Source organism: Salmo trutta, chromosome 11 (assembly GCF_901001165.1).
Source record: "Salmo trutta chromosome 11, fSalTru1.1, whole genome shotgun sequence".
Taxonomy (NCBI): domain Eukaryota; kingdom Metazoa; phylum Chordata; class Actinopteri; order Salmoniformes; family Salmonidae; genus Salmo; species Salmo trutta.
The window spans coordinates 7,513,628-7,540,102 of record NC_042967.1 but is presented as its reverse complement, the minus strand read 5'-3'; the positions used below and the strand labels follow the sequence as shown (position 1 = coordinate 7,540,102).

The 26,475-nt window shown below is 43.2% G+C and overlaps 2 protein-coding genes, 2 long non-coding RNA genes and 1 pseudogene across 7 annotated transcripts; 2 read left to right on the top strand and 3 right to left on the bottom strand.

Moving 5' to 3' along the window:
- Positions 1 to 318: 318 nt before the first annotated feature.
- Positions 319 to 7,710, bottom strand: LOC115201839 (uncharacterized; annotated as a pseudogene).
- On the top strand, positions 6,680 to 9,423 carry LOC115201957 (uncharacterized). The gene is made up of 2 exons (XR_003879858.1): positions 6,680 to 6,791; positions 7,803 to 9,423. It is a non-coding gene; the product is annotated as an uncharacterized LOC115201957 (long non-coding RNA).
- A 6,739-nt stretch (positions 9,424 to 16,162) lies between these two features.
- LOC115201876 (zinc finger protein 227-like) lies at positions 16,163 to 19,407 on the bottom strand. 3 transcript variants are annotated; one of them, XM_029765756.1, is made up of 3 exons: positions 18,474 to 19,407; positions 18,135 to 18,247; positions 16,163 to 17,726 (listed from the first exon to the last, which is right to left on the bottom strand). In XM_029765756.1, exons 1-3 carry the CDS (start codon positions 18,751 to 18,753, stop codon positions 16,680 to 16,682), a joined length of 1,440 nt encoding a protein of 479 aa, XP_029621616.1. In that variant the 5' UTR covers positions 18,754 to 19,407; the 3' UTR covers positions 16,163 to 16,679. The 3 variants fall into 3 exon arrangements, 2 of the variants coding, with proteins under 2 accessions (XP_029621616.1, XP_029621617.1); XM_029765757.1 differs by having other exon boundaries at positions 18,135 to 18,244; XR_003879842.1 differs by lacking the exon at positions 16,163 to 17,726 and adding an exon at positions 17,922 to 18,033 and having other exon boundaries at positions 18,135 to 18,596.
- Positions 18,782 to 25,442, top strand: LOC115201965 (uncharacterized). The gene is made up of 2 exons (XR_003879867.1): positions 18,782 to 18,847; positions 25,129 to 25,442. It is a non-coding gene; the product is annotated as an uncharacterized LOC115201965 (long non-coding RNA).
- Positions 22,628 to 26,259, bottom strand: LOC115201918 (zinc finger protein 8-like). 2 transcript variants are annotated; one of them, XM_029765807.1, is made up of 3 exons: positions 25,513 to 26,259; positions 25,157 to 25,278; positions 22,628 to 22,667 (listed from the first exon to the last, which is right to left on the bottom strand). In XM_029765807.1, exons 1-3 carry the CDS (start codon positions 25,604 to 25,606, stop codon positions 22,653 to 22,655), a joined length of 231 nt encoding a protein of 76 aa, XP_029621667.1. In that variant the 5' UTR covers positions 25,607 to 26,259; the 3' UTR covers positions 22,628 to 22,652. The 2 variants fall into 2 exon arrangements, with proteins under 2 accessions (XP_029621667.1, XP_029621666.1); XM_029765806.1 differs by lacking the exon at positions 22,628 to 22,667 and having other exon boundaries at positions 23,499 to 25,278; positions 25,513 to 26,253.
- Positions 26,260 to 26,475: the final 216 nt, after the last annotated feature.

Genomic DNA, 26,475 nt, shown 5'->3' with positions numbered 1-26,475 from the left:
TGTACTGACTTTTTGATTCTTTGATTGCCTTACGGAGTTTGTAGCTGGTCTGTTTGTACTCATCCATGTTCCGGGTCACCTTACCATGGTTGAATGCGGTGGTTCACGGTTCCAAAGTTTTGCGCAAATACGGCCATCTATCCCTGGTTTTTGGTTGGGGTATGTTAGAAACCCTTTGCTGTACACACAGAAACATGACATGATATTATAAAATGTTAACAACGGTCACACCTATCTCTAACACTGTGATTCAAGTACCTAACAATATGGATCTATTGGAGTCTTTGCAATGATACAAAAATAACCAAGTCAATCAGCACAGAGTCAATTTTGTATTTAATTTCAACAAAATGGTCATATACTCACATAACGTGAAGTACAGTACTTTTATTGCACAAAATGATACATGATACTTTTCACTAACACTTTACCTTTAATGTAAATCTGGTACCCTCACTTTAATAAAATACATGTTTGAATACTTTGGAAAAGGTTCAACATTACACACATCTTCACTATTTTATGTCAAGTAAATGTGAATTAAGGCACTCATTATCTCACTATAAAATACCAGTATCAACCTAAAGGGACAAGCAGTTAGGGTTGGACCCATCAATTAAGCATTTTTACAGACACCATCACACCAACCATCACCATATCATCTACTCTGCCTCATCATACTCATTCTTTCCTCAGTTCACCTCATCCAGTTCCCTACTACACCCCAAAACAACAGAATTAACTACAAACAAACAAACTAGTACTACTACATGTCACTATACTATACATGGGCCGTCTGCATTTTCTGCTGGTGTATTTTGAGGTTGCTCCTCTCTGAGAACCTCTTCCCGCAGTGTGTGCAGGCGAACGGTCTCTCTCCCGTGTGGACCTTCAAGTACATCTTCAGCTGGTGCTGGTATGAGAACCTTTTCTCACACTGGGGAAGCTGTAGGATTTCTCCCCTGTGTGGACCCTCTGGTGCCTTTTCAGGTTGAACGAGTGTGAGAAACTTGCCTGGCACAGGTGGCAGCTGAACGGTTTCTCCCCCGTGTGCATTCTCTGGTGACTCTTCAGGTTGGAAGAGTCGGAAAAACTAGCCCGGCACAGGTGGCAGCTGAATGGTTTCTCCCCCGTGTGCATCCTCTGGTGGATCTCCACCTGTTTGGGGAAACTGAAGGCTTTCCCACAGAACGAACACGGGAAGCACTTCTCTTTGGCCCTGCCACCTTTACTGATTACGTCTCTACTACTGTCATTTGTCAATGGGCTTGTGTAGCCATTTAGTGTTGAGGCATTGGCATTGTCTGTCTGGTTTAACATTAGGAGAGTGTGAGGAGGATGAAGGCCAGGGAGTGTCTGTGTTGTCGCAGGGTCCATGTTCCAGTTGATAGATCCTATAGAAGGCAGGCTGAAGGCAGCACCTGTTAGGGGGTTAACCTGAGGCCCCATCAGTCTCTCTGAATCACAACTATAGGAGCAGGACGGAGCATCGCTAAACAAGTCTGTGTCTGTTCTCTCCCGTCACATACCTCCCCGTCCCTGCAGTCCAAATCTACGCCTCGCCCTGGTCTCAGCCAGTCTGTTGTCATGGAGACTAAGTTTGCTTGTTGTTTTGTGTTCGACAGTCTGTTTCTGGTTGTGGTTAACAGTGTTGTTCCCCAGCCCAGAGTTGAAGACACTGTCCCATCCACTGACCTCCACTATGTTGCCTCTAGTCCTGTCCTGCTCAGTGATGTCATCCCCTGGGCCTTTGGCTGCACCGGCCTGGGTCTGGAAATCTAAGATGGATGCCCAGTCTCCTCTGTTAGCCTCCAGCCAACCACCTGCAAAAAAGACTACAAACATGGCAGTGAAAAAAACTCCATATCTAGTTTTGAGTCAATTACCTGGTGAAGTTCATACATTATAATGTGTGATTTGGTAACTAAACATAAGTTGTATTGATTTCATGAATTAAGAAAATTAAGAAAGAATAATAACCAGGTGCATCACTATTCCCATTGAAGATCTATTACTGTATGTAGGCTATATGTATTTCTCCCTTACCTTGCTCCCCCATCTTTACTCCACTCAGCAGATCAATGCTCTCTGGTCCGTCTTCTACTGTCTCCTCTTTGACCAGCAGCAGATCAGGCTTCCCATCCTCCATGTCTACTGACTAAGAGATACAGAGTGAGAGAATGTTGGATCAAGATATCTGATATGGAGCATCTTCTGATTGGGCAATGAGGGATTGCTGAGTACTATGCAAACGTGTTAGTCGATTTGATTACTTGACACTCTTTAATGGTTTGATCATTCAAAAGGCATGGTCCCACACTTAAGACAACGAATCAAGACCTGGGCCTGTATCCACAAAGAGTCTCAGAGTAGGAGTGCTGATCTAGGATCAGTTTTGCCTTTTAGATCATAATGAATAAAATTATATCTTAGATCACCAGTCCTACTCTGAGAGACTTTGTGGATACGGACCCTGACCTAATATCATTCAGACAGTAGTTTACGGTGGGCTCACCTCAGTGAGACATTGTGTGGTCCTGTGCTGCTCAGCTGGTTCCTCTGTGGGTTCAGGAGGTGTAGTCTGGTTGTCCTTCATGACCATGGTCCCCTCAGTGTTCCCCAGACCCTCCTCACACCCCTCATCCTTCACCAGAAGCACCTCAGGACCCTCCTGGAAGAGACAGATGATACAGATTACACAGACATACACACAGATAATAAACACACTTTCAACATGGTGTTTACCCATCCCCACTATGTTTGAGTCCTATACGATTTCACAGAGTCAAATTCCTGTGCATGCAAATGTAACTGCAAAATTGTTGGCACCCCTGATAAAGATCAGGGAAAATACTATACTGAACAAAAAATGAATGTTCATCTTTATCAAGTGTGTCCATAATTTAGGACCCCATTGAATATGCCTTATATACAGTATATATAATTAAGTAGTTGAATGGAAATAATGAAACATTATATATCATACACAGTGGAAACACTATGTAACTGACTTTTTAGGCTTAGTATATCACATCATGTCTGGATGCAATATTCTACCAAGGACTATTCAACACTGAAATCTGTTACTCTCGTTATTCCAAATGCATCTGGATTTTTTCTGCTGACAATGAACATTCATCATAGTCTTTGATGCTAGGTTTGTTCTAAACGTTAGAAGCTATCGAGTGGAATGGTTACTTTCTATAGCTCGGTATCCATTCAATTGACGACAGATTTGAAAGAAAATGTGCGCATTTTCCCACCATAGGTGTTTCCACCAAACTGACTTGATGCAGATAAAAAAAAAAAATCAGTGCGTGATGATGTAGCGCACACGAAATGTACTTTTTCGCTTACGTTTTCATGTACAGAATAAGAATATTACGTTCAATGTGTTTCCATCGCATTTTAAACTCTACCGATAGTTTTGTCACACAAACTGTTGCGTTTAAAAATAGCAAATGTGCCCACTCTGGTCTTGGCACGTGCACTCTAGCCAACAGCTCGCAAATACAGTGCGGGTAGGCTAGTCTACATAATATTATTATGGAAAAGACCAAGAAAGTCAAGCATTGATATTTCTTTGAAAATGAGCATCAAGATCACCGTGCACTTTCACCACCCTCTGTAGCCTAATAAACTACATGGCTTTCCCGAGTCGTAGTGGGAGGATCACACACCATGTCATCGCGTGATTTCCAAGTTTACTTCGATATGATGTCTTTTATATCAACATTTGCGCATTAAGGCATTTCCACCGCCCTTTCTCTCATAATTAATTTTACAGACGCAAAAAGATCCATGTCGAACAAACAAATTCTGTATGCATTTAGAAAATTGTACCGAAACTTCCTGTTTCCATCACAGCTGCCATGATTATTATTTTTCTCTCTCGGTATGACTTTACTTGCATAAAATCTGTGAATGGAAACGTGGTTCATGTTATAGAGTGGAATGGTTTTTCTGCTGGTGTATGCTGAGGTAGCTCCTCTCTGAGAACCTCTTCCCACAGTGCGTACAGGCGAACGGCATTTCTCCTGTGTGGACCTAGAGGTATATTTTCAGATGGTGCTGGTGGGAGAACCTCTTCTCACACTAGGGGCAGCTGTAGGATTTCTCCCCTGTGTAGACCACCTGGTGCCTCTTCTTGTGTCCAGCTTGGGTAAAGCGCATATGACACTGGGTACAGCTGAAGGATTTCATCCCTGTTTGGATCCTATACACTACTACTGTACTGGTTCCAGTCCTCTCTAGACAGATCAGTCTGTGTCTCTAAACCCAAGGATATGTTGCCAGGGTCCCAATGAGATTGAATCGTCCTCATGCTCAGGTTACTCTGAGTCGGGAGCAGGAGGACAGTCCAGTGGCCCCAGCTCCAGTCTCTCTGGGTCTGATCTGTGGTCAGATCCTGTGTGTAAGAGCCTTTGTGTTAAAGTCTCTGTGTCTGTCTCTGACTTGAAGACAGTGTTCTGCATTCTACTGACCTCCATGATGCTGCGGCAGGTCCTGGGTTGGGGCGTGGCAGTGCGGTTCTCTGTGGCTACAGGGGGCGTCCCAATCTCAATGTCTCTTCTGTGTAGTGGGTCCTCTCCTTCAGACCTCTCCTGCTTGACCTCAGGACCTCTAGCCTCTGCAGACTGACACAGACTGATATTAATTAATGGGCCACATTTTATGTACTGTCATTTTTCATGTTACACTAACCTCTATCACAATAACATGCTGGGTTGAGGTTCCACTCCCCTCATCAACAGTGATTGGTTGATCATCTCTCCACGCGTTGTGTCCCGCTGGCTTCACAAAGCTCCTGTGGCCTCCAGTAAGATGTCCTGAGAGAGTGATTGGGGGAAAAGAGGTGGTGAGGTACTGTCAATGCTCAACGGTATATTGTACACTATTGACACTGCCTGCAACTGGGTAAAGTTCATGATGCAGTTGACCTTAAAGGCCCCAGGACCAAAGATCCACCACTATATTTTACAGTAAGGTATGAGGTTATTTTCTGCTCATGTATTCTCATTTCAAAGACAAAACACATCACTGGTGTGCGTGGCCATAGAGCTCTATTTCATGTTATCCAACAAATGATTCTGATTAATAAGGCTGTAATACACAATGAATTGGTATATACAGCCTGAAACTAATGCCTCCAAATGTAAAATTGTGTAAATGTACATACTATACATTTAAACTTACTCTGGCAGCTGTGAATTTTGAGACAAAATACAGACAGGAAAGTATTATTTACCCAACTTTTCAGAGAGCTGGTGGGTATATGGTTCAGTTCGGCACCGAGGTAAAAAATTGTTTTTTTTGGTGTTACGTTCCCTTGTTTCTGTGTTGTAGTTTGTGTATTTGTGAGTGTGTTTCAGGTAATGGCTTCCTGAACTTCTCCAAGCAGCTGATTGGTCGGCCCCATTACTGATTGGAGAGCTGACCCCGCCTCCTCGTCAGGATGCAGCTGTCTCCAATTAACAACTCCTTCTCCAGCTAATTGGAGACAGCTGCATCCTGACGCCAACAACTGACACCCACGAAGCATCGTTACCCATCGCGCCACAAAAGCCGCAAGGGGAACAACCACTTCAGGTCTCAGAGCGAGTGACGTCACCGATTGAAACGCTATTAGCGCGCACCACCGCTAACTACTAGCCATTTCACATCGGTTACACCAGGACAATGAAAATGGTATATTCTGAATCAGGGGAGGATTGTGAACAATCCAGTTACTACCAGTTGATATTACGATTTCAATAAATTAATCTTAATTGGCTCTTTTTAAATGACTGAATATATACAGGGCAATTTAGCAATTAGGATTTTATCTGTAACGGTTATGATAAATTAGGCATTGTTGCAATCTGTTGGCATATAGATAAATGCACATATTTTTTCCAGTGCGGGCCTTGTTCTATAAACATTCTCCCCCCCATTGGAATACTCTGAAAAAAAGCATGCGAGTACTCCAACAGTCAAAATGTCAATGCCCATCCCTATTAGTTTCAGACTGTATATACCAGTTAATTGTGTATTGCAGACTGATTAATCTGACTACCAACAAATGTAAACGCCTGGAGTTTGCTAAATGGCATTGGCACTTGGATTGGAACCGGTGCTTTGGTCAGATGAAATGAAAATAGAACTATTGAGTGCCTATTCGGTAATCTGGCCCTGGATGTAAAGTAACACTTCTCATAACTTGTTGATACACCATTTATTGATTGACTATGTTCCATGCGTCACTTTTTTAAAAATTGAGTATGACAATAGGAAATTCGGTAAAGAATGTTTTTGCAAGAAGAATTTGTTCTTAATTGACTTTGCTTGTTAAAAAAATTATATATGTGCAAGATAGCCAAGTAATCAGGGGAAGTATGGGATACTATCCAAAAACTGCCAAAGACCCAATTCTGTAACACAGAATGTACCTCTTGTCATTCCTCTGTATCGGTCCAGGATGTTGACACTGCTAGATCGACTGGCGAGAACGCGCTCTCTTGTTGTCCTCTCTGCGCGCTCCCGCGCCACCTTCAGTTCCAGTAGTTGTAGTTTCTTCCGCAGCCCTCTGTTTTCTTTCTGGCTTTGAGTTATTTCCAAACGAAACACTGCATAGTCGTCGTCTACGAGTTTACAGATCTCTCCCACGGCTGTATTTGCTAGCTCCTCCATGATGGAGGCAATTTGAGTGTGAAAAACCATACAGTTAGCCATTGTTAGCAGCAAGCTAGCGTTACCTAGATAACATATATCAACCAAGTCCTGTCTCCAGCGCGAATTAAAGACTACCTGAGGTAAGTTCGTGATGCTGTGCAGTTAAATGAATCACATTTTGAGTTTCAGGGTGTTAATAAACGTGTAGATAACAATAAAAGCGCTAACATCGAAATCGTTCTTGGTCCTTGTTACCTTGCGTTTACTTAAGAGAAAGGATCTTATTGGTTTGCGTCATAGCTGGAAGGGTATAATTAAATTAAAAAGGTATGCGTGCTGTTCTTTGAAATACGGTACTGCTTATTACATTACACATCAAATATCCTATGGTCAGTATTTTTTGAGCTGACGTTTATAAAGAGTAGTGTGTTAGCAAGAATAGAGTAGAAAATAACATGACTTTACCTCAGTAAGGTACATATTCGTGGCCTTGTGGTTAGTGTCTGCCCTGAGATTGGAAGGTTGAGTTTAATCCCTGGCCTAGTCATACCAAAGACTGTAAAAATGGGCCCTGATGCGTCTAGGATTGGCACTCCGTGGTAAGGAACTAGATTAAAGCTAAGGCTCTGCAATAGACTAGCGTCTTGTCCAGGGGGTGTACTTGTACGTCAAGCTGACTCACACTACAGAAAAAGGAGATGAGCTAAGGTTTGTGCTTACTTGTTATAGCCTATGTTTACCATCTCTCTAAAAACAGTTATTTACAAATGACAAGTTAACAAAGCGTTACCCCAATACACTTAACATGATAACTATAATATATCAGCTAAAGAATGGTTCCCAGATATCCCCTGTGTATATCTCAAGCCACACTGCTACGATTTCTCCCCGTTGTGGACACTCCTATGTCTGATAAGGTTACTCAGGAAGGAGAAGCTCTTGTAACATAGTTTGCACATGAAGGGACTCTCCTTGAGGCAGCTGAGGAAGGTTAGACCCAGGTCCCTTCTATGAACCCTTTCAGTAGGCATTAGACGGGACCTTGAAAGAGAAGACTACCACCAGAGGGGTGTCCCGCCACTCTCTGTGAAGGCTAAAGCCCAGGGCGACCTGATCTGTTCATCATGGATACTGTGGTGTTTGTATCATAGGAACAGGAGGGTCTATCTCTATCAGCCCCAGGCCCTGCTTCATCCCTGCACTGAGACTGTGAAGAGAAGAGTCTGGGCTGCAGACTGGATCCCTGACTGGAGCCTCTGTCTATCTGATGACCACCAGGACTAAGGTTGTTCAGTCCTCCTGTCCACTGGTTGTGTTCTGTGTAGTGGTTGTGATGGAGACTCTGTCCCTCGCGGTTGGGTCCTGGTAATAACTCGGGAAGGAAGAACGATGGCTCCTGATCCAGGGTTCTGAGACGGAGCCAGGGTTTGTGACCAGCCATCTCAGAGGTCCAGTCTCTCCCACCAGTAACACTGGATATCAGCAGGTCTTCAAGGACAGCAGACTGTAAAAAAAAGTTGGTACAGAAAGGCATAAAGGTTTATTTAAGAAACTCTTTACTGTACACAGAAACATGACATTATATTATAAAATGTTAACCACAGTCAAGCCCATCTCTAAAACTGATTGAAGTACCTAACAATATGGAGCCATTGGAATGATTTTTTTATGTCCAAACTCCGTCCCTACAAAAATAACCAAGTCAGTCAGGACAGAGTCAATTTCATATTTAATTAAAACAAATCATTTATTGCACAAAACAATATGTGACAAGTAGAATAACTTTTCTCATTAGGTTAACACTACTTTTTCTGTAAATCTGGTACCCTCCCTTTGGTCAAATTAATGTTAAAATACTTTGGAAAATGTTTATTACATTACACACAGCTTCTCTACTTCATGTCAAGTAAACATGAATTAAGATACTATCATTATCTCACTATAAAACACCAGTATCAAACAGGACAAAGTTGTCACTTTTCATCAGTGAAGCATTTTTACAGACACAATCACACCAACCATCACTATTTCATCTACTCTGTCTCATCATACTCATTCTTTCCTCAGTTCAACTCATCCAGTTCCCTACTACATCCAAAACCAACAGAAGGAACTATAAACTACCTAGTACTATATTACATGTCACTATACTCTATACATGGGCCTGTGCATTTTCCCCAGACCCTCCTCTCACCCCTCCTCCTTCACCAGCAGCACCTCCTCCTCCTGGAAGAGACATGTGATACAGATTACACAGACATACCACTCCCTCAGGTAGGTAGGCACCGATAATAAACACACTTTCAACATGGAGTGTTTATCCATCCCCACTACGAGTCCTGTACTGTAGTTACAGAATGACTTCATTGTTGTTAAACCCATCATGGTGGACATAAATATCATGTGGGTAAAAACATGTCAGTTATGATAAGTCAAATGTCATTATTGGACAAACCTGACTAAACTAGTTTGACGTGTACAGTAGGTGTTTGTGTGTGTCGGTATATTCAGTAAGTATTGTAAAAACGGGTAGCTGGCGCCGTCTGAGCCCTCTTCCTCTAGTGACTTAGTGCCGACTTTACTTAGGTCTGACCCCAGGCGGTCAGGCAAGAACCAGGCAGATCTATCCATATCCATGCTATTCGTTTCAAATAAATGAAGGTGTGTCAGCAGATGCCATATTCTGACCTTGACTTGATTCCCGCATAATTCCGCCACCTTTATGCACGAGGAAACCATGAATTAGGTCGAGCACATCTTCCGCTTCCAAGTGAAAAAAGTATAAATCGCTGTGTCATTATTCTGAATTTTAATTGTAGGCCTATGGCTTGATTTTTGTAGGCATAATTTAATTACATTGTTAGTTTAGCTTTCATTCCTCTGCCATGTCTGTGTGGTTGTTCCTGGGGGTCGCTAGCAATAGTGGATTGTGTTAGGCTAACGTATTACAAGTTGTGCAATAATTTGGGACATGTAGCCTATTTGAATCATTATGGAACGCAGATCATACAGAGCAGTTTAAATCTGGAGCACGGATCACGACGAGTGGACCGTTGTCGTCACAGTTCCGTGATTAGGGAAGATTTATAGGACTATTGTTGAACTCCTGTTGTACACTTGTCTCACCTTCCAATATTTCATGGAATAAACAATTTAATTTGGCAATTTTCATAACGAATCAAACCAGTATTTTTGATTCACCAATATATTTTGTGCGTAATAGGCTCTCCAAACCTGTTTATGTATGATTCATAAATACTTTACTAACCCTAAATAATCTACAAGATCAGAGTATTTTTAAATCTAACAATTGGTGCTGAAAAAGAGACGAATATGCATGTATTTACATGGCCTTCTTTTCATTGATCCCTAATATTCTGAACCATTCTCCATATATTCTAGTGAGTCTGTCGAGAAAATTCAAATAATTAAAGGTACACCTAATTTAAAGGGATGGCTTTAGATAAATGTCCTGAAAACCCTATTGAAAGAGAACTCCACAAGAAAATCTGTTGGCCAGCCAGTTGGAGGGATTTCAGCGGTTGAATTAAATGGATTCAGCCCGTGCAAGGGAACCACGCCTGCAAAGCCTGTTACTCACATGCATGCATAAGGTACGTCTACCAGCTACTGAGAAATGCTAGGAAAGGTGTACATTTCATAAGTCTGAATCTGGCCCTTGGTCACCACCACACAGTTGCACATACATTTACACCAGAAGTGATATTGTGGTTTATTTCGGATGAACGCACAACACTTCTAGAAAAAACTCTGAAAACTTGGTCACCCGCCTAACTTGTCGTCTGTCTACAACTAAAAACACCAATGGGGCAGCGAGCATAGCATAGCATAACAGGGGGCTCTAAAGGTGTCTGCATGCTTCAGTTAGGCTGACGCCTAGGCGTACTCGGATATCGAATTGAACTGCTCGCATATTCCCTTTAAAAGACATTCGCTTGAAAAATGAGAAATAAGCAGCAATAGTACTTTTTGTCCATTTTGAGATGCTGTAGCCAGAATACAGTTCCTTAAAATAGTCCGAATTAATCCAAGATAACTCAAGACATTGGTCATTAATTTTGACGTTTTTACCGAATAGATCTTAGTCGCGCAGTTTTACGTCTAAGATGTTTGGTGCAGTATTTTTTGACGAAAACGAGTCGTCTCTCGTTGAACGACAACAGACTTTATTGAAGAATCCCTACTGTTGGCCAATCACTGATGAAGGTGCGTAGACTTCGGCTCCGAACTTCTGATTGCCTCCAGAAAAAATGTGTGCCCGAACAGCCGAAAAAACACTCACTGATGTCCAAAACTAACAAAAACATCACCAAATGTCATCAAAATATATTCACAAACTCTACCGAACTGTTTCGGCTGGGAAGCATGCGAACACCTTCAGCCTGGTGGGCTAGGCAACTGTCTACCAACTCAGGCAGGTGGCTGCAATCTAAGCAGGGAAGGCGACTGCAGACCTGCAATGGGGCAGTTAACTTAGGGCCTAGCATGGCAGGGGGCTCTAAGCCTGGCGGGATAGGACGCTGCATACCTAATAAGGCAGGGGGCTGAGATCTGTGAAGGAGACTGAAAACCTGACTGCAAAGCAAACGTTGGGCTTAGCAGGGTAGGGTGCCTAGGGCCTGACAGAGCAGCAAACTTAGGGGCTACTAGTGCAGGTGGCTGTGGACCTAGAACAGCAGATAACTGGGGGCCTAGCACTAAGGCAGGAGTCCAGGAACCTAAGTCAGAACAGTGTGAACCTGCAACTAGGGCCAAAAACTGAAGACTGGGTACGGCCGGAAACTGAGAGCCTACCAAGGGGGCAGGATAGACTGGACCTAACAGGAAGGCACGGAACTCTACACTTATGAGGCAGACATAAACCCTACTGGGGAGGCAGGGAACTCTAAACCCAACCCTACCAGGAAGGAGGGGAACTCTGATCCTAAAGGACTGGAGAGGCCTCTGAGTCCAGGTCTGGAAGATCTGGAGGTTGCAGAACCCTCAGACTGGAGCTACCAGGGTGCTATCAGGAGGGACCCCGGGCATAGGACCTGCAGCTCCCACCAGGCTGTGACTGCAAGGGCGGGCCCACAGGAGTGGGCTGAGTCCTTGTGGCTGAGGTTCGGACCTTGACGGCAGCTGGCTTAACCTCTCTTGGGTAGGGGGCAGTATTTTCACGTCCGGATAAAACGTACCCGATTTAATCTGGTTATTACTCCTGCCCAGAAACTAGAATATGCATATAATTGTTTGATTTGGATAGAAAACACCCTCAAGTTTCTAAAACTGTTTGAATGGTGTCTGTGAGTATAACATAACTCATATGGCAGGCCAAAACCTGAGAAGATTCTATACAGGAAGTGCCCTGTCTGACCATTTCTTGGCCTTCTATAGCCTCTTTATCGAAAACAGAGGATCTCTGCTGTAACGTGACATTTTCTAAGGCTCCCATAGGCTCTCAGAAGGCGCCAGAATGGGGAATGATGACTCTGCAGTCCCTGGCTGAAAAACAGTAGCGCATTTGGATAGTGGTCGATCTGAGAACAATGAGACGGGTACACGTGAAGAGTCCATTTTCTTCTTTCAGTCTTTGAACGAAAACAACGTCTCCCGGTTGGAATATTATCGCTATTTTACGAGAAAAATCGCATAAAAATTGATTTTAAACAGCGTTTGACATGCTTCGAAGTACGGTAATGGAATATTTTGAATTTTTTTGTCCCGACATGCGTCCGCAGGTCACCGTTCGGATAGGGACCTGAACGCACGGACAAAACAGAGGATATTTGAACATAACTATGGATTATTTTGAACCAAAACAACATTTGTGGTTGACGTAGAAGTCCTGGGAGTGCATTCTGACGAAGAACAGCAAAGGTAATCCAATTTTTCTTATAGTAATTCTGAGTTTAGTGAACGCCAAACTTGGTGGGTGTCAAATTAGCTAGCCCGTGATGGCCGGGCTATCTACTCAGAATATTGCAAAATGTGCTTTTGCCGAAAAGCTATTTTAAAATCTGACACCGCGATTGCATAAAGGAGTTCTGTATCTATAATTCTTAAAATAATTTAGGTTTTTTGAACGTTTATCGTGAGTAATTTAGTAAATTCACCGGAAGTTTTCGGTATGTTTGCTAGTTCTGAACGTCACATGCTAATGTAAAAAGCTGTTTTTTGATATAAAAATGAACTTGATTGAACAAAACATGCATGTATTGTATAACATAATGTCCTAGGAGTGTCATCTGATGAAGATCATCAAAGGTTAGTGCTGCATTTAGCTGTGGTTTTGGTTTTTGTGACATTATATGCTAGCTTGAAAAATGGGTGTGTGATTATTTCTGGCTGGGTACTCTCCTGACATAATCTAATGTTTTGCTTTCGTTGTAAAGCCTTTTTGAAATCGGACAATGTGGTTAGATTAACGAGTCTTGTCTTTAAAATGGTGTAAAATAGTCATATGTTTGAGAAATTGAAGTTATAGCATTTTTAAGTTTTTTGAATATCGCGCCACTCGATTCCACTGGCTGTTGACTAGGTGGGACGATTTCCCACATACCCGAGAGAGGTTAACTTTGAAGACAGGACGGGGCTGATCCCACCAGCGGTGGCAGGAGAGGCCCCCAACGTCCGGCTGCACTTAACATCAGCAGTTGCTACAGGCTGAGGCTGTAGCCTAGGTGCAGGCAAGGGATCCACCACTGGCTTGGGATCCGTGCCAGGAGCAGGTAGAGACTTCGTGGCTGAAGGTTCCAGGGTAGCAGACAATCGAACATTGGGCACCCGAGCGTCAGTCTCGACTAGCACGGGGTCACCTCTGGTAGGAGAGGACAACTCCACAACGGCAGCCAGAACAGGCTCAATGGCAGCGGCTGGCTGTGGCACCACGACTGGAACAGGAGTCTCCTTAACTATTGCTTGTTGACAATCTGGCTGAGGAGGGGACCGTGGTGTGGTGGACTGTGCACTCTGGAGTTGTTGATCTGCTGGGGAGCAGAAGCGGACTCCCGTGACTCGAGTCCTAGGGCCGCAATGAAAATGTATTTCTTCGCCATCAAAATTTGCTGAAGATAGTACTCTATCCATCATTTTGAGAATTGTCGATACTCCCTGAATGTCTAGCTTTAATTTCAGTGAAGAAACTGTATAGAGTGCATTCGGAAAGTATTCAGACCCCTTGACTTTTTCCACATTTTGTTGCTACAACCTCATTCTAAAATGTATTAAATAAAATGTTTCCCTCAATCTACACACACACCATAATGGCAAAGCGAAAACAGGTTTAGAGAATTTTTGGCAAATTAAAAAAATACAAAATAAATACAAAACAGATACCTTATTTACATAAGTATTCTGACCCTTTCCTATGAGACTTGAAATTTAGCTCAGGTTAATCCTTTTCCATTGATCATCCTTGAGATGTTTCTACAACTTGATTGGAGTCCACTTGTGGTAAATTCGATTGATTGGACATGATTTGGAAAGGCACACACCTGTCACTAGGTCCCGTGTGGCTCAGTTGGTAGAGCATGGTGTTTGCAACACCAGGGTTGTGGGTTTGATTCCCACGGGGGACCAGTACCGGGGAAAAAAAGAAATGTATGCATTCACTACTGTAAGTTGCTCTGGATAAGAGCATCTGCTAAATGACTAAAATGTAAAAATGTAAATGTCAATATAATGTCCTACAGTTAACAGTGCATGTCAGAGCAAAAACCAAGCCATGAGGTCGAAGAAATTGTCCGTAGAGCTCAGAGACAGGATTGTGTCAAGGCACAGATCTGGGAAGGGTACCAAAAATGTCTGCAGCATTGGAAGGTCCCCAAGAACACAGTGGCCTCCATCAATCTTAAATGGAATAAGTTTGGAACCACCAAGACTCTTCCTAGAGCTGGCCGCCCGGACAAACTGATCAGGGGAGAAGGGCCTTGGTCAGGGAGGTGACCAAGAACCTGATGGTCACTCTGACAGAGCTCCAGAGTTCCTCTGTGGAGATGGGAGAAGCTTCCAGAAGGACAACCATCTTTGCGGCACTCCACCAATCAGGATGTTATGGTAGTGGCCAGATGGAAGCCACTCCTCAGTAAAAAGGCACATGATAGCCCAGTGGGAGTTTGTCAAAAAGCACCTAAAGGACTCTGATTCTCTGGTCTGATGAAACCAAGATTGAACTCTTTGGCCTGAATGCCAAGCGGAAATCTTGCACCATCCCTATGGTGATGCATGGTGGTGGCAGCATCAGGCTGTGGGTATTTTCTTCAGCGGCAGGGACTGGGAGACCAGTCATGATCGAGGGAAAGATGAACGGAGCGAAGTACAGATCGATCCTTGATGAAAACCTGCTCCAGAGCAATCAGGACCTCAGACTGGGGTGAAGGTTCACCTTCCAAAAGGACAACAACCCTAAGCACGCTGCCAAGACAACGCAGGAGTGGCTTCGGGACAAGTCTCTAAATGTCCTTGAGTGGCCCAGCCAGAGCCCGGACTTGAACCCGATCAAACATCTCTGGTGAGACCTGAAAATAGCTGTGCAGTGACGTTCCCATCCAACCTGACAGAGGTTGAGAGGATCTGCAGAGAAAAATGGGAGAAACTTCCCCAAAACAGGTGTGCCAAGCTTGTAGCATCATACCCAAGAAGACTCGAGGCTGTAATCGCTGCCAAAGGTGCTTCAACAAAGTACTGAGTAAAGGGTCTGAATACTTTATATATGTAAATGTGATTTCAGTTTTTTTATTCTCAATAAATTGGCAACATTTTTGCTTTGTCATTATGGGGTATTGTGTGTAGATTGTTTTCTCTCAATGTAATCCATTTTAGAATAAAGCTGTAACGTAACAAAATGCGGAAAAAGTCAAGGGATCTGAATACTCTTTGAATGTCCTGTAAATGTAAGTCCATTATCATTTCTACAGTTTCGATTTGTCATTTTTATGTATATTGAGTTTGTTTCCCTCCAACCCCAAGAAAATTATATAAAAAATGTATAGCTGTGGGCCATATGTTTGACAGCCGTACCTTAGAGTATGCTCTCCTGATCTCTTCTCTTTTACAGGGCAGGTCCTCGTAGTCACTCAGCAGCTCCCAGCTGGTGAGGGTGGTCACAACCTGACCAATGGTTGACTGTGTGATGAGAGAGGTGTGTAAGACCTCACAGCTCATCTTCTGGGACTCGACTGCTTCGTCCGTGTGTTGTGGGTGGTGACAACAGCCTCATATGGCTTTGCAGGGCAGGATAACTCATCTGCCTCCTGGGCGCAGAATTTTATTCTCTTTTGGGCACAGAATTTAATTCTGTTTTGGGTAATGGAACATCTTAACCGTAGCCAAGTCAGAATCCGGCGATACGAAGGACCATGTAAAAACGGCTATTCAATTGCGTCCGGTTGGCTGGAATGGCCTTTTTTTAAAATTTTTTATACATGTGTATTGGTTATAAAGCGCTGCCTGATGTTTTAAGAATATGGTGAGATCAGATGTGATGTATACTAAAGAGTCTCAATAAAAGAAAAGTCCCATTTTGTGTTTATTAAACAAACCTTTTTTTTAAATACACCATATGAAAACCACACATGCACGTCTCAACTAAAAATCTGCATTCATTTACTCATTAAAAGTGTCTTGGGAAAAATATTCTGTACTTGAACATCATATATCCTACACAGTACAAACACTATGAAACAGACCTTTTAGGCTTATACATCACAGGTCTGGATTCAATATTCAACCCAGGAATATTCAACACTGAAATTTGCTACTCTCGTTATTCCAAATGCATCTGTGGATCTTTTCTGCTGACACCAATTAACATTCATCTTCGTCTTTAATGCAGGGTTTGATCTAAATGTCAGAAGCTATCGAGTGGAATGGTTAATTTCTAGGTCAATGCGTGGAATGTTTTTTTTTTCTGCTGGTGTATACTCTGAGAACCTCTTCTCGTAGCGCGTACAGGCGAACGGCCTTTCTCCCGTGTGGACTTATAAGTGCATGTTCAGTTGGTGTTGGTGGGAGAACCTCTTCTCACACTAGGGGGTTGCTGTTTTCTCCCCTGTGTGGACCCTCTGGTGCCTCTTCAGGTTGCCAGCCTGGGCGAAGCTCATGTGACACTGGGTACAGCTGAAAGGTTTTACCCCTGTGTGGACTCTCTGGTGCCTCTTCAGGTCACCAGCCTGGGTGAAGCGCATATGACACTGGGTACAGCTGAATGGTTTCTCCCCTGTGTGGACCCTCTGGTGGATCTCCACCTTCTGGGAGCTGCTGAAGCCTTTGTTACAGAACATGCAAAGGAACCGTTTCTCTTTACTATTTCCTGATGTGGCTCCCCCTCCCCGTGCTTTGGCCCTTTGATCCTTTGAGATCAATACCTGATCGAAAAGGTATTGTGAATCGGAAGATGCCATCGGCGTGGACAGTGGGTCGCGATCCCTGAGCGTGTGTAAAGGGGAGTGGGTTGCGACAGTTAGATTGGTCTCTAAGCTTTTTCTGTAGTCTGAGAAGTCATTGGTGTTGCCCTGTGTGTGTCCTTCTCCAAAGTGAGTCTCGTTTGCATTCCATGTCAGAGGAGAGTCACCCTCCACTTTCACAGTCACCTCATCAAGGACTATAACCTCCCCTTTCTTATCTAGGGACCCTTCAGAGTTGACACTACTACTGTACTGGTTCCAGTCCCCTCTCATTGGATTAGTCTGTGTATCTAAGCCGACAGGCATGTCACTAGGTATCATCTCTGTAGCGTATGAACAAGACGGATCATTGCCAATCTGTAACGTGTCACCTGAGTCCTGATGGGACAGATCCATCCTCGGGCTCGGGTTACCGTCAAGTAAATATTCTGAGCGGAGAGCAGGAGGACAGCCCAGTCGCCCCTGACCCATTAAATTCTTGGTGTCGGTCTCTGACTTGAGGACGGCATTCAGCGTTCCACCGACCTTCATGATGCTGCGTCGGGTCCTTGGCGCCGCTGGGGCGGTGGTGGGGTCCTCTGTGGCTACAAGGGGCACTCCAGTCTGGATGTGCTCTCCTTCAGATCTCTCCAGCTTGACCACAGGACCTGCAGACTCTACATCTGCAGACTGACACAAGAAGGGGGGTTGACGGTATTTTTAAAATGTTATTTAACCTTTATTTAGGTAGGCAAGTCAGTTAAGTACAAATTCTTATTTACAATGATGGCCTACCCCGGCCAAACCCGGGCGACGCTGGGCCAATTGTGCGCCGCCCTATGAGACTCCCAATCATGGCCGGATGTCATTCAGCCTGGATTCGAACCAGGGACTGTAGTGACGCTTCTTGCACTGAGATGCAGTGCCTTATATCACTGTGCCACTCGGGAGTAGAATTGGGTAACAATGTCGTAGAGAAGTCACACAAGCTCGCTCCCTTATGGCAGATAAATGAGGATGTACATGTAAGCAAATGAATAGCTGATGGGAGCCTTTCTGAAATGTACTGTAATTTTGATTTAATACTATTACACTAACCTCTATGATGATAACTTGCTGGGTTGAGGTTCCACTCCCCTCATCAACAGTGATTGGTTGGTCATCTCTCCATGTATTGTGTCCTGCTGGCTTCACAAAGCTCACGTGGCCTCCAGTGAGATGTAATTCACCCAAGAGAGTGATTGGGGGAAAAGAGGTGATTAGGTTAGCTACTGTCAATGCTCAACACTATATTGCAAGTAATCAGGGGAATTAGGCTATTGCATACTATCCAAAAACGAACCAAGACCCAATTCTGGTTAACCATATGTGGTTAACACAAAGTCACGTGTAGAGGGTAACGGGGAGACAGGCCACGCAGCCTCATGCAAAATGTACCTCTTGCAATTCCTCTGTATCGGTCGAGGATCTTGACACTACTGAAACGACTGGCGATGACGCGCTCTCGCATTGTCCTTTCTGCGCGCTCCCGTGCCACCTTCTTCAGTTCCTGTAGCTGTAGTTTCCTCCGCAATGCCCTGTTTTCTTTCTGGCTTTGAGTTATTTCCAAACGAAACACTGCATAGTCGTCGTCTACGAGTTTACAGATCTCTGCCACCGCAGCATTCGCTAACACCTCCATAATGGAGGCTATTTGAGTGTGAAAAACCATAGCCATTGTTAGGTAACTTTAGCAACTAGCTAGTTAGCGTTACTTAGATAACATCTATCAACCAAGTCCTGTCTCCAAAGCGAATTAAATAATACCTGGGGTAAGTTTGTGATGCTATGCAGTTAAATGAGTCATATTTTGAGTTGCAGGGTGTTAATAAACGTCTAAATGACAACAAAAACGCAAACGTGGAAATAGTTTTTGGTCACGGCTTACTTCTGTTTACGTCGTCTTCTTTGAGGTTTTATCGGCGGACTACACAAAAATGGTGTATTGTTGCCACCTACTGGGTGTGGTCAAACTGGGAGGTTTTAAAGGGATAGTAAATGCTAAATCAATATTTGGGTCAAATTACCCGTAGCTTCCTTGTTGTGTCTGAAGGCCCTTGGTGACAGAATCCACAATAATACATTTTTGTACATCTGGCTACAGCCTGGAGTTAGCATATTATAGGGTGTCCACCCACTAAACGCGCTGTGGTGATAATTTCACTTCCTTATGGTGTGGTGATGAAATTTCACTTCCTTATGTTATAAAATACGTTTTACCAAGACAAATATGATTCTTCATGTTCTAACTCGCTCAGTAAAAGACAGTACTGTGCAGCCGTCTTCATCGACCTGGCCAAGGCTTTCGACTCTGTCAATCACTGTATTCTTATCTGCAGACTCAACAGCCTTGGTTTCTCTAATGACTGCCTCGTCTGGTTCACTAACTACTTCTCAGACAGAGTTCAGTGTGTCAAATCGGAGGGCCTGTTGTCCGGACCTCTGGCAGTCTCTATGGGGGTGCCACAGGGTTCAATTCTCGGGCCGACTCTTTTCTCTGTATATATCAATGATGTCGCTCTTGCTGCGAGTGATTCTTTGATCCACCTCTTCTTTGGACACTGTCTTAACAAACCTCCAAACGAGCATCAACGCCATACAACACTCCTTCCGTGGCCTCCAACTGCTCTTAAATGCTAGTAAAACGAAATGGATGCTCTTCAACCGATCACTGCCTGCACCCGCCCGCCTGACTAGCATCACTACTCTGGACGGTTCTGAATTAGAATATGTGAACAACTATAAATACCTAGGTGTCTGGCTAGACTGTAAACTCTCCTTCCAGATACACATTAAGCATCTCCAATCCAAAATTAAATCTAGAATCGGCTTCCTATTTCGCAACAAAGCCTCCTTTACTCATGCTGCCAAACTTACCCTCGTAAAACTGACTATCCTACCGATCCTTGACTTTGGCGATGTCATTTACAAATTAGCCTCCAACACTCTACTCAGCAAATTGGATGCAGTCTATCACAGTGCCATCCGTTTTGTCACCAAAGTCCCATATACTACCCACCACTGCTACCTGTATGCTCTTGTTGGCTGGTCCTCGCTACATATTTGTCGCCAAACCCACTGGCTCCAGGTCATCTATACATCTTTGCTAGGTATAGCTCCGCCTTATCTCAGCTCACTGGTCACCATAGCAACACCCACCCGTAGCACGTGCTCCAGCAGGTATATTTCACTGGTCATCCCCAAAGCCAAACACCTACTTTGGACACCTTTCCTTCCAGTTCTCTGCTGCCAATGACTGGAACGAATTGCAAAAAATCACTGAAGTTGGAGACTTATACAGTTGAAGTCAGAAGTTTACATACACCTTAGCCAAATACAAACTATATACAAATATATACTCAGTTTTTCACAATTCCTAGTAAAATCCTAGTAATCCTAGTAAAATTTCCTGTCTTAGGTCGGTTTGGATCACCACTTTATTTTAAGAATGTGAAATGTCAGAATAACAGTAGAGTGATTTATTTCAGCTTTTATTTATTTCATCACATTCCCAGTGGGTCAGAAGTTTACATACACTCAATTAGTATTTTGTAACATTGCCTTTAAAATTGTTTAACTTGGGTCAAACGTTTTTGGGTAGCCTTCCACAAGCTTCCCACAATAAGTTGGGTGAATTTTGGCCCATTCCTCCTGACAGAGCTGGTGTAACTGAGTCAGGTTTGTAGGCCTCCTTGCTCGCACACGCTTTTTCAGTTCTGCCCACAACTTTTATATAGGGTTGAGTTCAGGGCTTTGTGATGGCCACTCCAATACCTTGACTTTGTTGTCCTTAAGCCATTTTGCCATAACTTTGGAAGTATGCTTGGGGTCATTGTCCATTTGGAAGACCCATTTGCGACCAAGCTTTCACTTCCTGACTGATGTCTTGAGATGTTGCTTCAATATATCCACATCATTTTCCATCCTCATGATGCCATTTATTTTGTGAAGTGCACCAGTCCCTCCTGCAGCAAAGCACCCCCACAACATGATGCTGCCACCCCTGTGCTTCACGGTTGGGATGGTGTTCTTCAGCTTGCAAGCCTCCCCCTTTTTCCTCCTAACATAACGATGGTCATTATGGCCAAACAGTTCTATTTTTGTTTCATCAGACCAGAGGACATTTCTCCAAAAAGTACGATCTTTGTCCCCATGTGCAGTTGCAAACCGTAGTCTGGCTTTTTTATGGCGGTTTTGGAGCAGTGGCTTCTTCCTTGCTGAGCGGCCTTTCAGGTTATGTCTATTGGATTCGTTTTACTGTGGATATAGATACTTTTGTAACTGTTTCCTCCAGCATCTTCACAAGGTCCTTTGCTGTTGTTCTGGGATTGATTTGCACTTTTCGCACCAAAGTACGTTCATGTCTAGGAGACAGAACGAGTCTCCTTCCTGAGCGGTATGACGGCTGCGTGGTCCCATGGTGTTTATACTTGCGTACTATTGTTTGTACAGATGAACGTGGTACCTTAAGGCGTTTGGAAATTGCTCCCAAGGATGAACCAGACTTGTGGAGGTCTATAATTTTTTTCTGTGGTCTTGGCTGATTTCTTTTGATTTTCCCATGATGTCAAGCAAAGAGACACTGAGTTTGAAGGTAGGCCTTGAATTACATCCACAGGTACACCTCCAATTGACTCAAATGATGTCAATTAGCCTATCAGAAGCTTCTAAAGCCATGACATCATTTTCTGGAATTTTCCAGAAAATTTAAAGACACCGTGATTTTAGTGTATGTAAACTTCTGACCCACTGGAATTGTTAATAAGTGAATTATAAGTGAAATAATCTGTCTGTAAACAATTGTTGGAAAAATTACTTGTCAGGCACAAAGTAGATGTCCTAACCGACTTGCCAAAACTATAGTTTGTTAACAAGAAATGTGTGGAGTGGTTGAAAAACAAGTTTTAATGACTCCAACCTAAGTGTATGTAAACTTCAACTGTATCTCCCTCACTAACTTTAAGCGTCAGCTGTCAGAGCAGCTTACCGATCGCTGCAGCTGTACACAGCCCATCTGTAAATAGCCCATCCAACCAACTACCTACCTCATCCCCATATTTGTTTTTCTGCTCTTTTGCACACCAGTATTTCTACTTGCACATATCACTCCAATGTAAATTGCTAAATTGTAATTACTTTGCCACTATTGGCCTATTTATTGCCTTACCTCCTTACTTCATTTGCGCACACTGTATACAGATTTTTCTATTGTGTTATTGACTGTACGTTTGTTTATCCCATGTGTAACTCTGTTGTTGTTTTTGTTGCACTACTTTACTTCATCTTGGCCAGGTCGCAGTTGTAAATGAGAACTTGTTCTCAACTGGTCTACCTGGTTAAATAAAGAAGAAATTAAGAAAAAAAATTACATTTCGGAAACATAAAACGTCCGATAATAAGCAGCATGCTCTGTTGACAGCAGTGCCGCTTCTTGCGGTGACTTTTGAGGAATTAACATGACACAAGCTGAATTTATTATGAAAAGCGTATACTAAAATCTGAAAATAATGTCTCAATCGATATCTATCTTACCTCTATATTGTTTTATGTCCTTCGGATTTGAAAAGAAAGATGAATTCAGTCCTTTGGATTCTAAAAGAAAGATGAATTCAATAGGTGAGCCTGTCAGTTTGTCACAATTCTCACACAGCATCCAGCCTAACTGACACAATACTATTTTCAAGATCTTTTTAGCTTTTTTTCCCCTCTGGCCTCCATTGATTTAGTCAACCTAATCTTGGCCATTTTACAAGGGTAAAAGCTCCAATAACTTTTCAACAGATTACGATAGAGAAATTAGGTTTGGACCATTGGTTTTCTTAGAGGAGTACACAATTATCACAACACATAGGTTGTAATATGGCATTTCCCCCCTAGATTGGCTTCCCTGTTGATTTTACTGCAATTCAGGAAGTGACTCAAATTATTATTATTATTTTTTTATCCTTTTGACATAAATAGCTTCTCCATCAGTTTATTAAGAAGTCTGTATACAAAGGCTCTCACAGGATAGTACACATATCCCAGCTGCACTCGGGTTGGGAGACACTCCACATAAAAAAAAACAAGGACAGAGAAACTCTTCTTCGTGCCATTTACCACACGATTCATTCCTCAGTAGAGCAATGTCGACTTCTTCCAAGACTCCAAAAATGACTCCTTTTGACAGGTGGCACATCAATGCAAGACACATTATATTCATAAATTCAGGTGAGACACGCCTTTTCTGACCAGCAGAAACACACTAAATGGAAACGGATTCACCATGTCTGGCATACAGTGGGGGAAAAAAGTATTTGATCCCCTGCTGATTTTGTACGTTTGCCCACTGACAAATAAATGATCAGTCTATAATTTTAATGGTAGGTTTATTTGAACAGTGAGAGACCAGAATAACAACAAAAACATCCAGAAAAACGGATGTTAAAAATGTTATAAAATGATTTGCATTTTAATGACTTCTTTAGAAAGAACAGTGTTAGCAAGAATTGAGTAGAAAATAATAATTACTTTATTCCATCTACATCACCTCAGTAAGGTCAATATTAAACTGTCCTTTATTCTAGCCTAGTCTCTAAAAACAGGTACACAAGCCTATTTTAAATGACAAGTTAACAAAGGTTTAATGAATTATGTGGTCAATTACCCTCTTACCCCAAGACACTTCACATTAGTATAATATGTCAGCTAAATAATAGTTTCCAGATATTCCCTGTGTACATCTCAAACCACACTGCTACGATTTCTCCCCATTGTGGACACTCATGTCTGATAATGTTACTCAGGAATGAGAAGCTCTTGTAACAGTTTGCACTTGAAGGCCCTCTCCTTGGTGAGAACGGTCTGGTGCTGCTTCACATAGTTCACCTCAGCGAAGTGCTTCACACACGTGAGGCAGGCATACGGCTTGTCGATGTCCGTCTTAATGCTCGGCCTCCCATGTTGTGACCCAATGACATTAGAGGAGGTAGACAGGTGGTTAGTCTTTGAGCTCCCTCCTTGACCTCTAGTCATTGTTTGGGTGTTGTTGGCATTGTGTGCTGTGTTATAAGCTAGGTACCTCTTGTGGTGAACGCCCATCCTGACCCTGTCTGTATTGGTGGGGTAACCATGAGGTAAATGAGGAAGGCTAGACCCAGATTCAGGCCCAGGCCTTGTATGAACCCAGTCACCAGGCATTAGACGGGACCCTGAAGGAGAAGACATACTTTATTTGTTTTTGGCTTTTTTTTTAAGTGACAAATTCTGTATCACACACTATACGTTGTCCGTGTGCATTTTCTGCTGGTGTATCCTGAGGTAGCTCCTCTCCGAGAAACTCTTTCCCCAGTGCGTACAGGCCTTTCCCCTGTGTGGACCTTCAGGTGTATCTTCAGATGGTGCTGGTGGGAGAACCTCTTCTCACACTGAGGGCAGCTGTAAGGCTTCTCCCCTGTGTGGACCCTCTGGTGCCTCTTCAGGTTGGACAATTGGGAGAAACTGGTCCGGCAAAGATGACAGCCGAATGGTTTCTCCCCCGTGTGCATCCTCTGGTGGATCTCCACCTGTTTGGGGAAAGTGAAGGCTTTCCCACAGAATGAACACGGGAAGCGCTTCTCTTTGGTGCCAGATCTGCAGATAGAGTTAATACTACTGTCATTTGTCAATGGACTTGTGTAGCCATTTGGTGTTGAGGCACTGGCATTGTCCGAGGTCTGGTTTAACATTAGGAGAGTGTGAGGAGGATGAAGGCCAGGGAGTGTCTGTGTTGTCGCAGGGTCCATGTTCCAGTTGATAGATCCTATGGAAGGCAGGCTGAAGGCAGCATCTGTTAGGGGGTTAACCTGAGGTGCCATCAGTCTCTCTGAATCACAACTATAGGAGCAGGACGGAGCATCGCTAGCCGAGTCTGTGTCTGTCCTCTCCTGCCGCATACGGACACCTCCCCGTCCCTGCAGACCAAATATATGCCTTGCCCTGGTCTCAGCCAGTCTGTTGTCATGGCAACTAAGTTTGGTTGTTGTTTTGTGTTCGACAGTCTGTTTCTGGTTAACAGTGTTGTTCCCCACTCCAGAGTTGAGGACGCTGTCCCATCCACTGACCTCCACTATGTCACCTCTGGTCCTGGCCTGCTCAGTGATGTTGTCCCCTGGGTCCTTGGCTGCACCAGTCTGGGAATCCAAGATGGCCGCCCAGTCTCCTCTGTTAGCCTCCAGCAAACCACCTGCAAGAAGAGGTTACAAAATAGACTTTACAAACATGGCAGAGAATTCTACATATGCAGTTTTTTTGGTCAATTACCTGGAGAAGTTCATACAATGTGTGTTTTTGTGTGTAAACATAAGTTGTATTGATTTAATTTCGTGAATAAAGAAAAATATAAAATAATAGCCAGGTGCATCACTATTCCCATTGAAGATCTATTACTGTATGTAGGCTATATGTATTTCTCTCTTACCTTGCTCCCCCATCTTTAGTCCACTCAGCAGATCTGGTCCATCCTCTATTGTCTCCTCTTTGACCAGCAGCAGATCAGGCTTCCCATCCTCCATGTCTACTGACTGTCAGAGATACAGAGTGAGAGGATGTTGGATCAAGAAATCTGGTATGAGCATCCTGCTATGGAGCATCTTCTGATTGGGCAATGAGGGATTGCTGTGAGTACAATGCAAACATGTTAGTTGATGTGATACTTTGTAAGCGTGTTAGTTGATTTGACTATCTGACACTCTTTAATGGTTTGATACTTCAAAGGCATGATCCCACACTTAAGACAAAATTAATCAAGACCAGGGGCCGTATCCACAAAGCATCTCAGAGTAGAAAATTGGTCGTAAGTGCTGAGAATAGAGACATTTTACTCCTACTCTTAAGGGTAAAAATAAAAGCTATGCTTGAAACCTCTTTAGTCATGAGTCCCACCTAGTTGACAGATATTTAGGAGACCTCATGAGCTTTCCTAACCAGTTGTTTCCTAACCAGAGTTATCAGCAGGTGTCTTAATAGAAAAGGGCAGCGAGTCAGTGGTTCCGGTGCCATAGACAGGACATTTCTTTAGAGTTGTTGAAATAATGTGTTGATATTGCTAGATGATCAATATATAAATAATCTAGACCTACATGCAACAGTATTCCCATGTAGGTCTGCGCTTTTGACAATGATTTCACAAGGTTTAATTCACATGACATGCCTAATTAGTAACAACCACTAGGCTAGTAAATAATCATATATTGAGTGTACAAAACATTATGAACACTTGCTCTTTCCATTACAGACTGACCAGGTGAAAGCTATGATCCCTTATTGATGTCACCTGTTAAATCCACTTCAATCAGTGTAGATGAAGGGGAGGAGACGGGTAAAAATATATATATTTTTAAGCCTTGAGACAATTGAGACATGGATTGTGTATGTGTGCCAT

What these genes read in the sequence shown, in the direction of transcription:
- LOC115201876 (XM_029765756.1), bottom strand. Translation starts at nt 18,753, where the DNA reads ATGGCTATGGTTTTTCACACTCAAATAGCCTCCATTATGGAGGTGTTA. An exon ending in ATACAGAGGAATTGCAAGAG is followed by an intron (nt 18,248 to 18,473) that starts GTACATTTTGCA and finishes TACATCTCACTG; the next exon opens with GAGGCCACGTGAGCTTTGTG. An exon ending in AGCAAGTTATCATCATAGAG is followed by an intron (nt 17,727 to 18,134) that starts GTTAGTGTAATA and finishes TTCTTGTGTCAG; the next exon opens with TCTGCAGATGTAGAGTCTGC.
- LOC115201918 (XM_029765806.1), bottom strand. Translation starts at nt 25,606, where the DNA reads ATGGAGGATGGGAAGCCTGATCTGCTGCTGGTCAAAGAGGAGACAATA. An exon ending in ACTAAAGATGGGGGAGCAAG is followed by an intron (nt 25,279 to 25,512) that starts GTAAGAGAGAAA and finishes CTCTTCTTGCAG; the next exon opens with GTGGTTTGCTGGAGGCTAAC.